This window comes from Panulirus ornatus, chromosome 42 (genome assembly GCF_036320965.1).
Source record: "Panulirus ornatus isolate Po-2019 chromosome 42, ASM3632096v1, whole genome shotgun sequence".
Classification (NCBI taxonomy): Eukaryota; Metazoa; Arthropoda; class Malacostraca; order Decapoda; family Palinuridae; genus Panulirus; species Panulirus ornatus.
In genome coordinates, this window is record NC_092265.1 from 18,220,772 (window position 1) to 18,233,106 (window position 12,335).

At 42.1% G+C, this 12,335-nt stretch overlaps 1 protein-coding gene across 4 annotated transcripts in view; it reads right to left on the bottom strand.

Moving 5' to 3' along the window:
• Positions 1-582: 582 nt before the first annotated feature.
• The window catches only part of LOC139761951 (organic cation transporter protein-like), a 152,009-nt gene continuing 140,256 nt past the window's right edge, over positions 583-12,335 (bottom strand). For all 4 annotated transcript variants that reach the window (XM_071686662.1, XM_071686663.1, XM_071686664.1 and 1 more), the window contains exons 3-4: positions 9,385-9,469; positions 583-853 (exon numbers count right to left, since the gene is read on the bottom strand). In XM_071686662.1, coding sequence (XP_071542763.1) covers positions 598-853; positions 9,385-9,469 — 341 coding nt within the window. In that variant the 3' untranslated portion in view covers positions 583-597. The remainder of the gene's footprint in view (positions 854-9,384; positions 9,470-12,335) is intronic.

Here is a 12,335-nt window from a genome sequence, read left to right on the forward strand (position 1 = left end):
TATATATATATATATATATATATATATATATATATATCACATGATACCCTTCAAGAGCTAGGATTCGAACTCAGGACCTTTTGTGTGGTAGTCGAGAGCGCTAACTGCGTGACTATGATTGCCCCTAATGGGAAAAACTATTCTATTGCTAGTAATCGAATATCTTTCGTCTCACATCTATAAGCCACGGGTCTACACCACTCCCATCTGCCTCACATTACCAGCAGTTAGCGCTTTACAGAACCTTACTGTACAAACGCGGGGATATATAAACACGGATATATTGCATATGAACGCGCACTCTCATAGAACACATGATACCCATGATTGAAATCCAGGATAATTTGCGTGGTAGTTAGGAACGCTAACAACTAGGCTATGATCGCATCTAATAGGGAAATAACTATATATTTGCGAGTGTAAAGCTAAGTTTGGCGAGGGTGTGTCATCGTCAATTGAAGAACCAGATTCAGTCTCATCAAGGAACTTCTTGCTTCAAAGGAGCCTATCCCATCCTTAATACTGAATGTAGCACAGGCATGGAGCTACAAGATCCTCAGGGGAAAATGTAGTACCTAGAGTAGCACCAGGACTCTGTCACAAAGGTGTTCCTGAGTTTATTATAGGTAAATGAATCCATTGCAGTATATATAAAGATCTTACCTCCTCTACGATAGTGGTCTTGTAAACAGAATGGTCGTAGATCCATTGATGACATTCCTTGGTGGAGATGTTGGTGGACAGGTCAGGTAGGGAGTGGCCGTCCAGCGCCCCGCTGGCCACCAGTGTCGACCAGTCTCTGTCGTAGTAGCTGCAGGAGGAGTACTTCCCCCGGCCAGCTCCATCATCCAGCCTGTGGGGCAACAACCAGGGAGGATGTTGTCACCTGAGGCACTCTGGTCTCCTGCCCAGCCTTACTGGCAGTTGTCGAGTCCTTGTGCTCTCAGGACGTGAGTCAGTGTTGCTGACACTGGAGTTAAACTGTGTTGTTATTGGTAGTAAACTGCTGTGGTAACCTTAATGATACCTTGAAGAGTTAATCATCGTTACTAACTACACTATATTTTGTTGTCAACTGGCAAACTCTGGTAGTTTGTTTGCCTTAATTATGCTGTTAACTTCTGAGTTGTGTTGTTGTGGAGAACTTAAGTGTTTTGTCAGAGGATTTGTTGGTGATCTTAACTACCAATATAACTATCTGTCACTATTATAAGCTTTGAGGTAAGGTACGGGTGTCTAATGTGGTAAGCTTAACTGTAAGTTTTCTGGCTCTGATACTATAATAACTTTACCGTCAGCTGTATGGCTACACCTTACGTAACTTTCAACATCACTCCAGAATAATAAGTTAAACTTTATCCCTACCTCCTATGTGGTTCTGGTCCTCTAATAAACTTATCTTTACTCATAAATAAATGACTGTGGCGCTGTGACGAACTGAACATTACTGGTATCTACGGGGCTTCAAGTGCCTTGCTGACCTAAGAGTTACAATAAAGGTTAGTGGGAGGTTTTATGACTGAACTGACGCAGACATGCATGTCAGGGTGAGAGCGGGATGTAGTGCAGGTGTACACAGGCATAAAGGTATAGGTGCGCAGGCCATCAGGTGTGGATGTGTGTTGTGCCCGACGTAGCGTCTCCTTGCACGTGACACAGACCAAGAGTAGCACACATATGTACTGGGCATGGATGGTGGTCGGTAGTTTATATGTCCTAAACCCAAGGAAAATGTTAAGCAGAAGATCAATGTGTGCGAAGAGATGAGCTATGTCTAAATTTCAGTACCTCAGGGTCATACAGACAGAATCCTTAGGAATTTTTTCCATTTTATCTTGCACAGATTTGTTTTTTCCTGGTATCATTGATAAACTCCGAGGGCTAAAAATTAATGTGAGTACAGCACGACTCACAGTTGGGTCTCTAAACTGTCTATATCTCAACACAACTCATGGTTAGGTCTCTAACTGTCTACCTTTCAACGCATTTCATGGTTAGGTCTCTAAACTGTCTACCTTTCAACACATCTCATGGTTAAGTCTCTAAACTGTTTGTCTCGCAACACATCTCATAGTCTTGTTTCTAAACTGTCTACCTCTCAACACATTTCATAGTCGGGTCTCTAAATTGTCTACTTCTCAACACATCTCATAGTCGGGTCTCTAAGCTGTGTACCTCTCAACACATCTCAAGAGTCGGGTCTCTGGCCTGGCTACCTCTCAAGACATAGTTGGGTCTCTAAACTGGCTACTTCTCAGCACATCTCATAAGCGGGTGTCTGAACTGACTACCTCTCAACACATCTCAAAATCGGGTCTCTAAATTGTTTACCTCTTAACCCATCTCATGGCCGGGTTTCTGAACTGTCTACCTTTACTCAACGCACAGTCAGGTCTTTAAACTGTCTTTCTCTGACCATTCACAGTAGAGTTTCTAAACTTTCTACCCTTAAAACATCTCATGGTTAGGTCTCAAAACTGTCTGCCTTTCAATACATCTCAAAGTCGGGTCTCCAAACTGTCTACCTCTCAACAAAACTCATGGTTAGATCTCTAAGCTGTCTACCTCTCAACACATCTCATGGCTACGTCTCTAAACTGTCTATCTCTCAACACATCGCAAGATTAGGTCTCTAAACTGTCTACCTCTCAACACATCTCATGGTTAGGTCTCAAAACTGTCTACCTCTCAACGCATATCATGGTCGGGTCTCTAAACTGTCTACCTCTCAACGCATCTCATGGTCGGGTCTTTAACTGTCTACCTCTCCTTACCTCTAATCACGTTATTTGATGTTTACGTATGCAAGTTCCTGTAGCTCTGTGTGAGCAATACTCCATATATATATATATATATATATATATATATATATATATATATATATATATATATATATATATATATATCCCTGGGGATACGGGAGAAAGAATACTTCCCACGCATTCCTCACGTGTCGTAGAAGGCGACTAGAGGGGACGGGACGGGAGCGGGGGGCCAGAAATCCTCCCCTCCTTGTAATTCTAACTTTCTAAAATGGGAAACAGAAGAAGGAGTCACGCGGGGATGCTCATCCTCCTCGAAGGCTCATATTGGGGTGTCTAAATGTGTGTGGATGTAACCAAGATGAGAAAAAAGGAGAGAAAGGTAGTATGTTTGAGGAAAGGAACCTGGAAGTTTTGGCTCTGAGTGAAACGAAGCTCAAGGGTAAAGGGGAAGAGTGGTTTGGGAATGTCTTGGGAGTAAAGTCAGGGGTTAGTGAGAGGACAAGAGCAAGGGAAGGAGTAGCACTACTCCTGAAACAGGAGTTGTGGGAGTATGTGATAGAATGTAAGAAAGTAAATTCTAGATTAATATGGGTAAAACGGAAAGTGGATGGAGAGAGATGGGTGATTATTGGTGCATATGCACCTGGGCATGAGAAGAAAGATCATGAGAGGCAAGTGTTTTGGGGCAGCTGAATGAGTGTGTTAGTGGTTTTGATGCACAAGACCGGGTTATAGAGATAGGTGATTTGAATGCAAAGGTGAGTAATGTGGCAGTTGAGGGAATAATTGGTATACATGGGGTGTTCAGTGTTGTAAATGGAAATGGTGAAGAGCTTGTAGATTTATGTGCTGAAAAAGGACTGGTGATTGGGAATACCTAGTTTAAAAAGCGAGATATACATAAGTATATGTATGTAAGTAGGAGAGATGGCCAGAGAGCGTTAGGGATTACGTGTTAATTGACAGGAGCGCGAAAGAGAGACTTTTGGATGTTAATGTGCTGAGAGGTGCAAGTGGAGGGATGTCTGATCATTATCTTGTGGAGGCGAAGGTGAAGATTTGTATGGGTTTTCAGAAAAGAAGAGAGAATGTTAGGGTGAAAAGGGTGGTGAGAGTAAGTGAGCTATGGAAGGAGACATGTGTGAGGAAGTACCAGGAGAGACTGAGTACAGAATGGAAAAAGGTGAGAACAAAGGAGGTAAGGGGAGTGGGGGAGGAATGGGATATATTTTGGGAATCAGTGATGGCTTGCGCAAAAGATGCTTGTGGCATGAGAAGCGTGGGAGGTGGGTTGATTAGAAATGGTAGTGAGTGGTGGGATGAAGAAGTAAGATTATTAGTGAAAGAGAAGAGAGAGGCATTTGGACGATTTTTGCAGGGAAAAAAATGCAAATGAGTGGGAGATGTATAAAATAAAGAGGCAGGAGGTCAAGAGAAAGGTGCAAGAAGTGAAAAAGAGGGCAAATGAGAGTTGAGGTGAGAGAGTATTATTAAATTTTAGGGAGAATACAAAGATGTTCTGGAAGGAGGTAAATAAAGTGCGTAAGACAAGGGAGCAAATGGGAACTTCAGTGAAGGGGGCTTATGGGGAGGTGATAACATGTAGTGGTGATGTGAGAAGGAGATGGAGTGAGTATTTTGAAGGTTTGTTGAATGTGTTTGATGACAGAGTGGCAGATATAGGGTGTTTTGGTCGAGGTGGTGTGCAAAGTGAGAGGGTTAGGGAAAATGATTTGGTAAACAGAGAAGAGGTAGTAAAAGCTTTGCGGGAAGCCGGCAAGGCAGTGGGTTTGGATGGTATTGCGGTGGAGTTTATCAAAAAAGGAGGCGACTGTATTGTTGACTGGTTGGTAAGGTTATTTAATGTATGTATGACTCATGGTGAGGTGCCTGAGGATTTGCGGAATGCTTGCATAGTGCCATTGTACAAAGGCAAAGGGGATAAGAGTGAGTGCTCAAATTTCAGAGGCATAAGTTTGTTGAGTATTCCTGGTAAATTATATGGGAGGGTATTGATTCAAAGGGTGAAGCATGTACAGAGCATGAGATTGGGGAAGAGCAGTGTGGTTTCAGAAGTGGTAGAGGATGTGTGGATCAGGTGTTTGCTTTGAAGAATGTATGTGAGAAATACTTAGAAAAGCAAATGGATTTGTATGTAGCATTTATGGATCTGGAGAAGGCATATAATAGAGTTGATAGAGGTGCTCTGTGGAAGGTATTAATTATATATGGTGTGGGAGGCAAGTTGTTAGAAGCAGTGAAAAGTTTTCATCGAGGATGTAAGGCATGTGTACGTGTAGGAAGAGAGGAGAGTGATTGGTTCTCAGTGAATGTAGGTTTGCGGCAGGGTTGTGTGATGTCTCCGTGGGTGTTTTATTTGTTTATGGAGGGGCTTGTTAGGGATGTGAACGCAAGAGTTTTGGAAAAAGGGACAAGTATGCAGTCTGTTGTGGATGAGAGAGCTTGGGAAGTGAGTCAGTTGTTGTTCGCTGATGATGCAACGCTAGTGGCTGATTTGTGTGAGAAACTGTAGAAGCTGGTGACTGAGTTTGGTAAAGTGTGTGGAAAAAGAAAGCTGAGAGTAAATGTGATATATATATATATATATATATATATAAATATATATATATATATATATATATATATATATATATATATATATATATATATATATATGTATATATATATATATATATATATATATATATATATATATATATATATATGTATATATTTTTTTTTTCTTTGCTTTGTCGCTGTATATACATACACATGTATATACATACGTCCACAAACGCAAATATACATACCTACACAGCTTTCCATGGTTTACCCCAGACGCTTCACATGCCCTGATTCAATCCACTGACAGCACGTCAACCCCGGTATACCACATCGCTCCAATTCACTCTATTCCTTGCCCTCCTTTCACCCTCCTGCATGTTCAGGCCCCGATCACACAAAATCTTCTTCACTCCATCTTTCCACCTCCAATTTGGTTTCCCTCTTCTCCTCGTTCCCTCCACCTCCGACACATATATCCTCTTGGTCAATCTTTCCTCACTCATTCTCTCCATGTGCCCAAACCATTTCAAAACACCCTCTTCTGCTCTCTCAACCACGCTCTTTTTATTTCCACACATCTCTCTTACCCTTACGTTACTTACTCGATCAAACCACCTCACACCACACATTGTCCTCAAACATCTCATTTCCAGCACATCCATCCTCCTGCGCACATCTCTATCCATAGCCCACGCCTCGCAACCATACAACATTGTTGGAACCACTATTCCTTCAAACATACCCATTTTTGCTTTCCGAGATAATGTTCTCGACTTCCACACATTCTTCAAGGCTCCCAGAATTTTCGCCCCCTCCCCCACCCTATGATCCACTTCCGCTTCCATGGTTCCATCCGCTGCCAGATCCACTCCCAGATATCTAAAACACTTCACTTCCTCCAGTTTTTCTCCATTCAAACTCACCTAATAACCTTGCTCTTATTCACATTTACTCTTAACTTTCTTCTTTCACACACTTTACCAAACTCAGTCACCAGCTTCTGCAGTTTCTCACATGAATCAGCCACCAGCGCTGTATCATCAGCGAACAACAACTGACTCACTTCCCAAGCTCTCTCATCCCCAACAGACTTCATACTTGCCCCTCTTTCCAAAACTCTTGCATTCACCTCCCTAACAACCCCATCCATAAACAAATTAAACAACCATGGAGACATCACACACCCCTGCCGCAAACCTACATTCACTGAGAACCAATCACTTTCCTCTCTTCCTACACGTACACATGCCTTACATCCTCGATAAAAACTTTTCACTGTTTCTAACAACTTGCCTCCCACACCATATATTCTTAATACCTTTCACAGAGCATCTCTATCAACTCTATCATATGCCTTCTCCAGATCCATAAATGCTACATACAAATCCATTTGCTTTTCTAAGTATTTCTCACATACATTCTTCAAAGCAAACACCTGATCCACACATCCTCTACCACTTCTGAAACCACACTGCTCTTCCCCAATCTGATGCTCTGTACATGCCTTCACCCTCTCAATCAATACCCTCCCATATAATTTACCAGGAATACTCAACAAACTTATACCTCTGTAATTTGAGCACTCACTCTTATCCCCTTTGCCTTTGTACAATGGCACTATGCACGCATTCCGCCAATCCTCAGGCACCTCACCATGAGTCATACATACATTAAATAACCTTACCAACCAGTCAACAATACAGTCACCCCCTTTTTTAATAAATTCCACTGCAATACCATCCAAACCCGCTGCCTTGCCGGCTTTCATCTTCCGCAAAGCTTTTACTACCTCTTCTCTATTTACCAAATCATTTTCCCTAACCCTCTCACTTTGCACACCACCTCGACCAAAACACCCTATATCTGCCACTCTATCATCAAACACATTCAACAAACCTTCAAAATACTCACTCCATCTCCTTCTCACATCACCACTACTTGTTATCACCTCCCCATTTGCGCCCTTCACTGAAGTTCCCATTTGCTCCCTTGTCTTACGCACTTTATTTACCTCCTTCCAGAACATCTTTTTATTCTCCCTAAAATTTAATGATACTCTCTCACCCCAACTCTCATTTGCCCTTTTTTTCACCTCTTGCACCTTTCTCTTGACCTCCTGTCTCTTTCTTTTATACATCTCCCACTCAATTGCATTTTTTCCCTGCAAAAATCGTCCAAATGCCTCTCTCTTCTCTTTCACTAATACTCTTACTTCTTCATCCCACCACTCACTACCCTTTCTAATCAACCCATCTCCCACTCTTCTCATGCCACAAGCATCTTTTGCGCAATCCATCACTGATTTCCTAAATACATCCCATTCCTCCCCCATTCCCCTTACTTCCATTGTTCTCACCTTTTTCCATATATGTATATATATATATATATATATATATATATATATATATATATATATATATATATATATATATATATATATATATATATATATATATATATATATATATATATATGTATATATATATCCATATGATCAAGGCTAATGTAATCAGTCTTGCTCCCACCACAATGTAAGAGATATGTACATTGACCTCACTGCTCTCTCAATAGCACACTCCATCCGTTGGAATCCCCAAGATACTTTATCACACCAAAAATAGGCCATAACCTGAGCAAGTAACATAGGATGTCACATCCGGTGGGTCTGTTACCAGACTCGTTACTACAGCCATCATAACCTGATTACCTACGTAACGGACCCACGTGTTGATAGTACCTTGATACCATAAGATGCTTACAAACAATGAACTCATATATGGAGACCTAAAGAGAATTGTTTGTGGCTAATGTAATGTTTGTGATCAGTTACTGGTAAAGACAAGTGACGTTATCATGTGAGGTAAGACACATGTGTAGGACATGTGATGGACTGTATCTGGAAGTAACATGGAATGACATGTACTCCCTCACATCACCTCCTGTATAACACCTGCAGGTATACAGGTGTGGCTGTGTAGGTGCACAGGTGTGGCTGTGTATGAGTGCTGGTATGTCTGCAGAGGTGTACCGGTATGGCATGCTGGAGTACGAGTGTGAAGATGCAGGTGTACAGAGTTGTGCATACATGTGGACAGGTGTGTAAATGTGTAAGCATTAGCTTAACAGGTGCGAGGATAGAGCATACAGGTGTGGAGGTGCAAACGTACAGATTTTGGCATATAACTACAGGTGTGGACATACAAGGGAAGAGCACGTAGGTGTGGACGTGTTGGTGTGCAGGTGTAACCGCGCATATTCATAGCAAAAATACAAGGTTGGGCGTGCAGGTATGTAGATACAAACTTACAGGTGTACAGGTGTGTGGGTACAGGCGTACAGTGGTAGTAATGCACGTTTCGCGGGTTAGATGTCGGGAAAAGAGCGTGAAATTATTCATATGTTGGAGTCCAGTTGCCAAGGATGGGAAGTTCATGATTTAGTTTCACAGGTGTTGGAATGCCGGCATAATGGTGTAGAGAACAGCTGCTCAGACGTGGAAAAAGTGTTGATGAGTACAGGTGTGTAGGTGTTGGTGGTTAGATGCACAGGTGTAGGCATGAAGATGTGTTACTGGAGGAATAGAGGACGTGCAGGTTGAACAGGTGTGGCGCAAATGTACACATCTGGGTATGCTGGCAAATAAGGGAGGACAAGTTGGTGTTTACGTGAAGTTTAGCAGTTGTGGGCGAGCAGGTGTGCGGTAATGGACAAATGTAAACATATGGAAGTTGAATTGTTTCCGTACACAGGTACGATCATGTTGGTGTACCGAATGTGGGTCCACTGGTGTTGAGGTGTAGGTGTACTTTGGCCAGTGTACAGGTCTACGGCGAAAGTGAAAAGCTATGGACGTCCAGGTGTACAGGTGTGTATTGCGGATGTGAAGCAGAGAGAGCTTAGTATAAGGCTAAAGACGCGCAGGAGTTAAAGCGCAAGTATATAAGTTTAGTATGGCAGGTATGCACGTGTATGGTGCAAGTGTAGAGGCATGATCATGTAGGTATACATGTGTAGGCATGCAGGTGTACAGATGCGTGGTTGCAGGTGTCCTCACCAGGGGATGGAGATGTTGCGAAGGTCATGGGTAGTGTTGAGGCCAGGCACACTGCACCAGTGATCGGGAGACGCTGCCAGGAATACTGCAACACAAGAGAACACTTTGAGAAATACTGCAACATACGGGAACACTTTCCTATGTGTGACACTCTGGCACACAAGAACACTTACTATGATTTGGAAACACACGGAAACACCAACAGAAGAGAGCACTACAACACAAAATTACACACCTTCCTGAAACATTGCAATAGACATTAGCGCTTTGTTAATGGAACACCACAATTATATGCAAAAATTGATGAGTACAACACTGAAAAACATAAAAAAAAACTTCGCTGGAGAACACACGGGAACTCTTACCTAGAAAAACACCAATGCAACACTTACTTTGTGAAACAGAACTCATGACGACGTTTATTCATTAATATATGAGAACAATCGATACATTTCCATCTAAGAAGATTGCAACATCTGGCATCAAATTGAGTGGCAACAGCGGTGAGGGTTGTGTGATACTCTAGACCGAAACTTCTCAAGCATTTCCCCAACAAGGTTAAATAGCTACCTCACGATACACTTTATATATATATATATATATATATATATATATATATATATATATATATATATACATATATATATATATATATATATATATATATATATATATATATATATATATATATATATATATATATTTATTAAAAAAGAGGGTGACTGTATTGTTGACTGGTTGGTAAGGTTATTTAATGTATGTATGACTCATGGTGAGGTGCCTGAGGATTGGCGGAATGCTTGCATAGTGCCATTGTACAAAGGCAAAGGGGATAAGAGTGAGTGCTCAAATTACAGAGATATAAGTTTGTTGAGTATTCCTGGTAAATTATATGGGAGGGTATTGATTGAGAGGGTGAAGGCATGTACAGAGCATCAGATTGGGGAAGAGCAGTGTGGTTTCAGAAGTGGTAGAGGATGTGTGGATCAGGTGTTTGCTTTGAAGAATGTATGTGAGAAATACATAGAAAAGCAAATAGATCTGTATGTAGCATTTATGGATCTGGAGAAGGCATATGATAGAGTTGATAGAGATGCTCTGTGGAAGGTACTAAGAATATATGGTGTGGGAGGCAAGTTGTTAGAAGCAGTGAAAAGTTTGTATCGAGGATGTAAGGCATGTGTACGTGTAGGAAGAGAGGAAAGTGATTGGTTCTCAGTGAATGTAGGTTTGCGGCAGGGGTGTGTGATGTCTCCATGGTTGTTTAATTTGTTTATGGATGGAGTAGTTAGGGAGGTGAATGCAAGAATTTGGAAAGAGGGGCAGGTATGCAGTCTGTTGGGGATGAGAGAGCTTGGGAAGTGAGTCAGTTGTTGTTCGCTGATGATACAGCGCTGGTGGCTGATTCATGTGAGAAACTGCAGAAGCTGGTGACTGAGTTTGGTAAAGTGTGTGAAAGAAGAAAGTTAAGAGTAAATGTGAATAAGAGCAAGGTTAATAGGTACAGTAGGGTTAACGGTCAAGTCAATTGGGAGGTAAGGTTGAATGGAGAAAAACTGGAGGAAGTAAAGTGTTTTAGATATCTGGGAGTGGATCTGGCAGCGGATGGAACCATGGAATCGGAAGTGAATCATAGGGTGGGGGAGGGGGCGAAAATCCTGGGAGCCCTGAAGAATGTTTGGAAGTCGAGAACATTATCTCGGAAAGCAAAAATGGGTATGTTTGAAGGAATAGTGGTTCCAACAATGTTGTATGGTTGCGAGGCGTGGGCTATGGATAGAGTTGTGCGCAGGAGGGTGGATGTGCTGGAAATGAGATGTTTGAGGACAATATGTGGTGTGAGGTGGTTCGATCGAGTAAGTAATGTAAGGGTAAAAGAGATGTGTGGAAATAAAAAGAGGGTGGTTGAAAGAGCAGAAGAGGGTGTTTTGAAATGGTTTGGGCACATGGAGAGAATGAGTGAGGAAAGATTGACCAAGAGGATATATTTGCCGGAGGTGGAGGGAACGAGAAGTGGGAGACCAAATTGGAGGTGGAAAGATGAAGTGAAAAAGATTTTGAGTGATCGGGGCCTGAACATGCAGGAGGGTGAAAGGCGGGCAAGGAATAGAGTGAATTGGATCGATGTGGTATACCGGGGTCGACGTGCTGTCAATGGATTGAACCAGGGCATGTGAAGCGTCTGGGGTAAACCATGGAAAGTTCTGTGGGGCCTGGATGTGGAAAGGGAGCTGTGGTTTCGGGCATTATTACATGACAGATAGAGACTGAGTGTGAACGAATGGGACCCTTGTTGTCTTTTCCTAGCGCTACCTCGCACACGTGAGGGGGGAGGGGGATGTTATTCCATGTGTGGCGAGGTGGCGATGGGAATATATAAAGGCAGACAGTATGAATTATGTACATGTGTATATATGTATATGTCTGTGTGTGTATATATATGTGTACATTGAGATGTATAGGTATGTATATTTGCGTGTGTGGACGTGTATGCATATACATGTGTATGGGGGTGGGTTGGGCCATTTCTTTCGTCTGTTTTCTTGCGCTATCTCGTAAACGCGGGAGATAGCGACAAAGCAAAATGATAATAACAATATCTTCTTTTCATACTTTCTCGCTGTCTCCCGCGTTAGCGAGGTAGCGCAAGGAAACAGACGAAAGAATATACATATATACATAAACGCCCACTCACGCATATATATATGCCTATACATTTCAACGTATATTTACATATACATACACAGACATATACATATTGTTACGAACACGTGTGTTTGTGTCCACATGGTTGGCATATGTGTCTTGGTGTATCTCTGTGTATGGCGTGTCTTGGTGTAGGGAGCGGCTGCTATCGGCTCGGATCTCACCTTCCCTGACCGTGTTGATTGCCTTAGTGATTATGTTTTGACCCAGATCTTGACCAGTCCTCTAGCACCCAAACGTCAGGT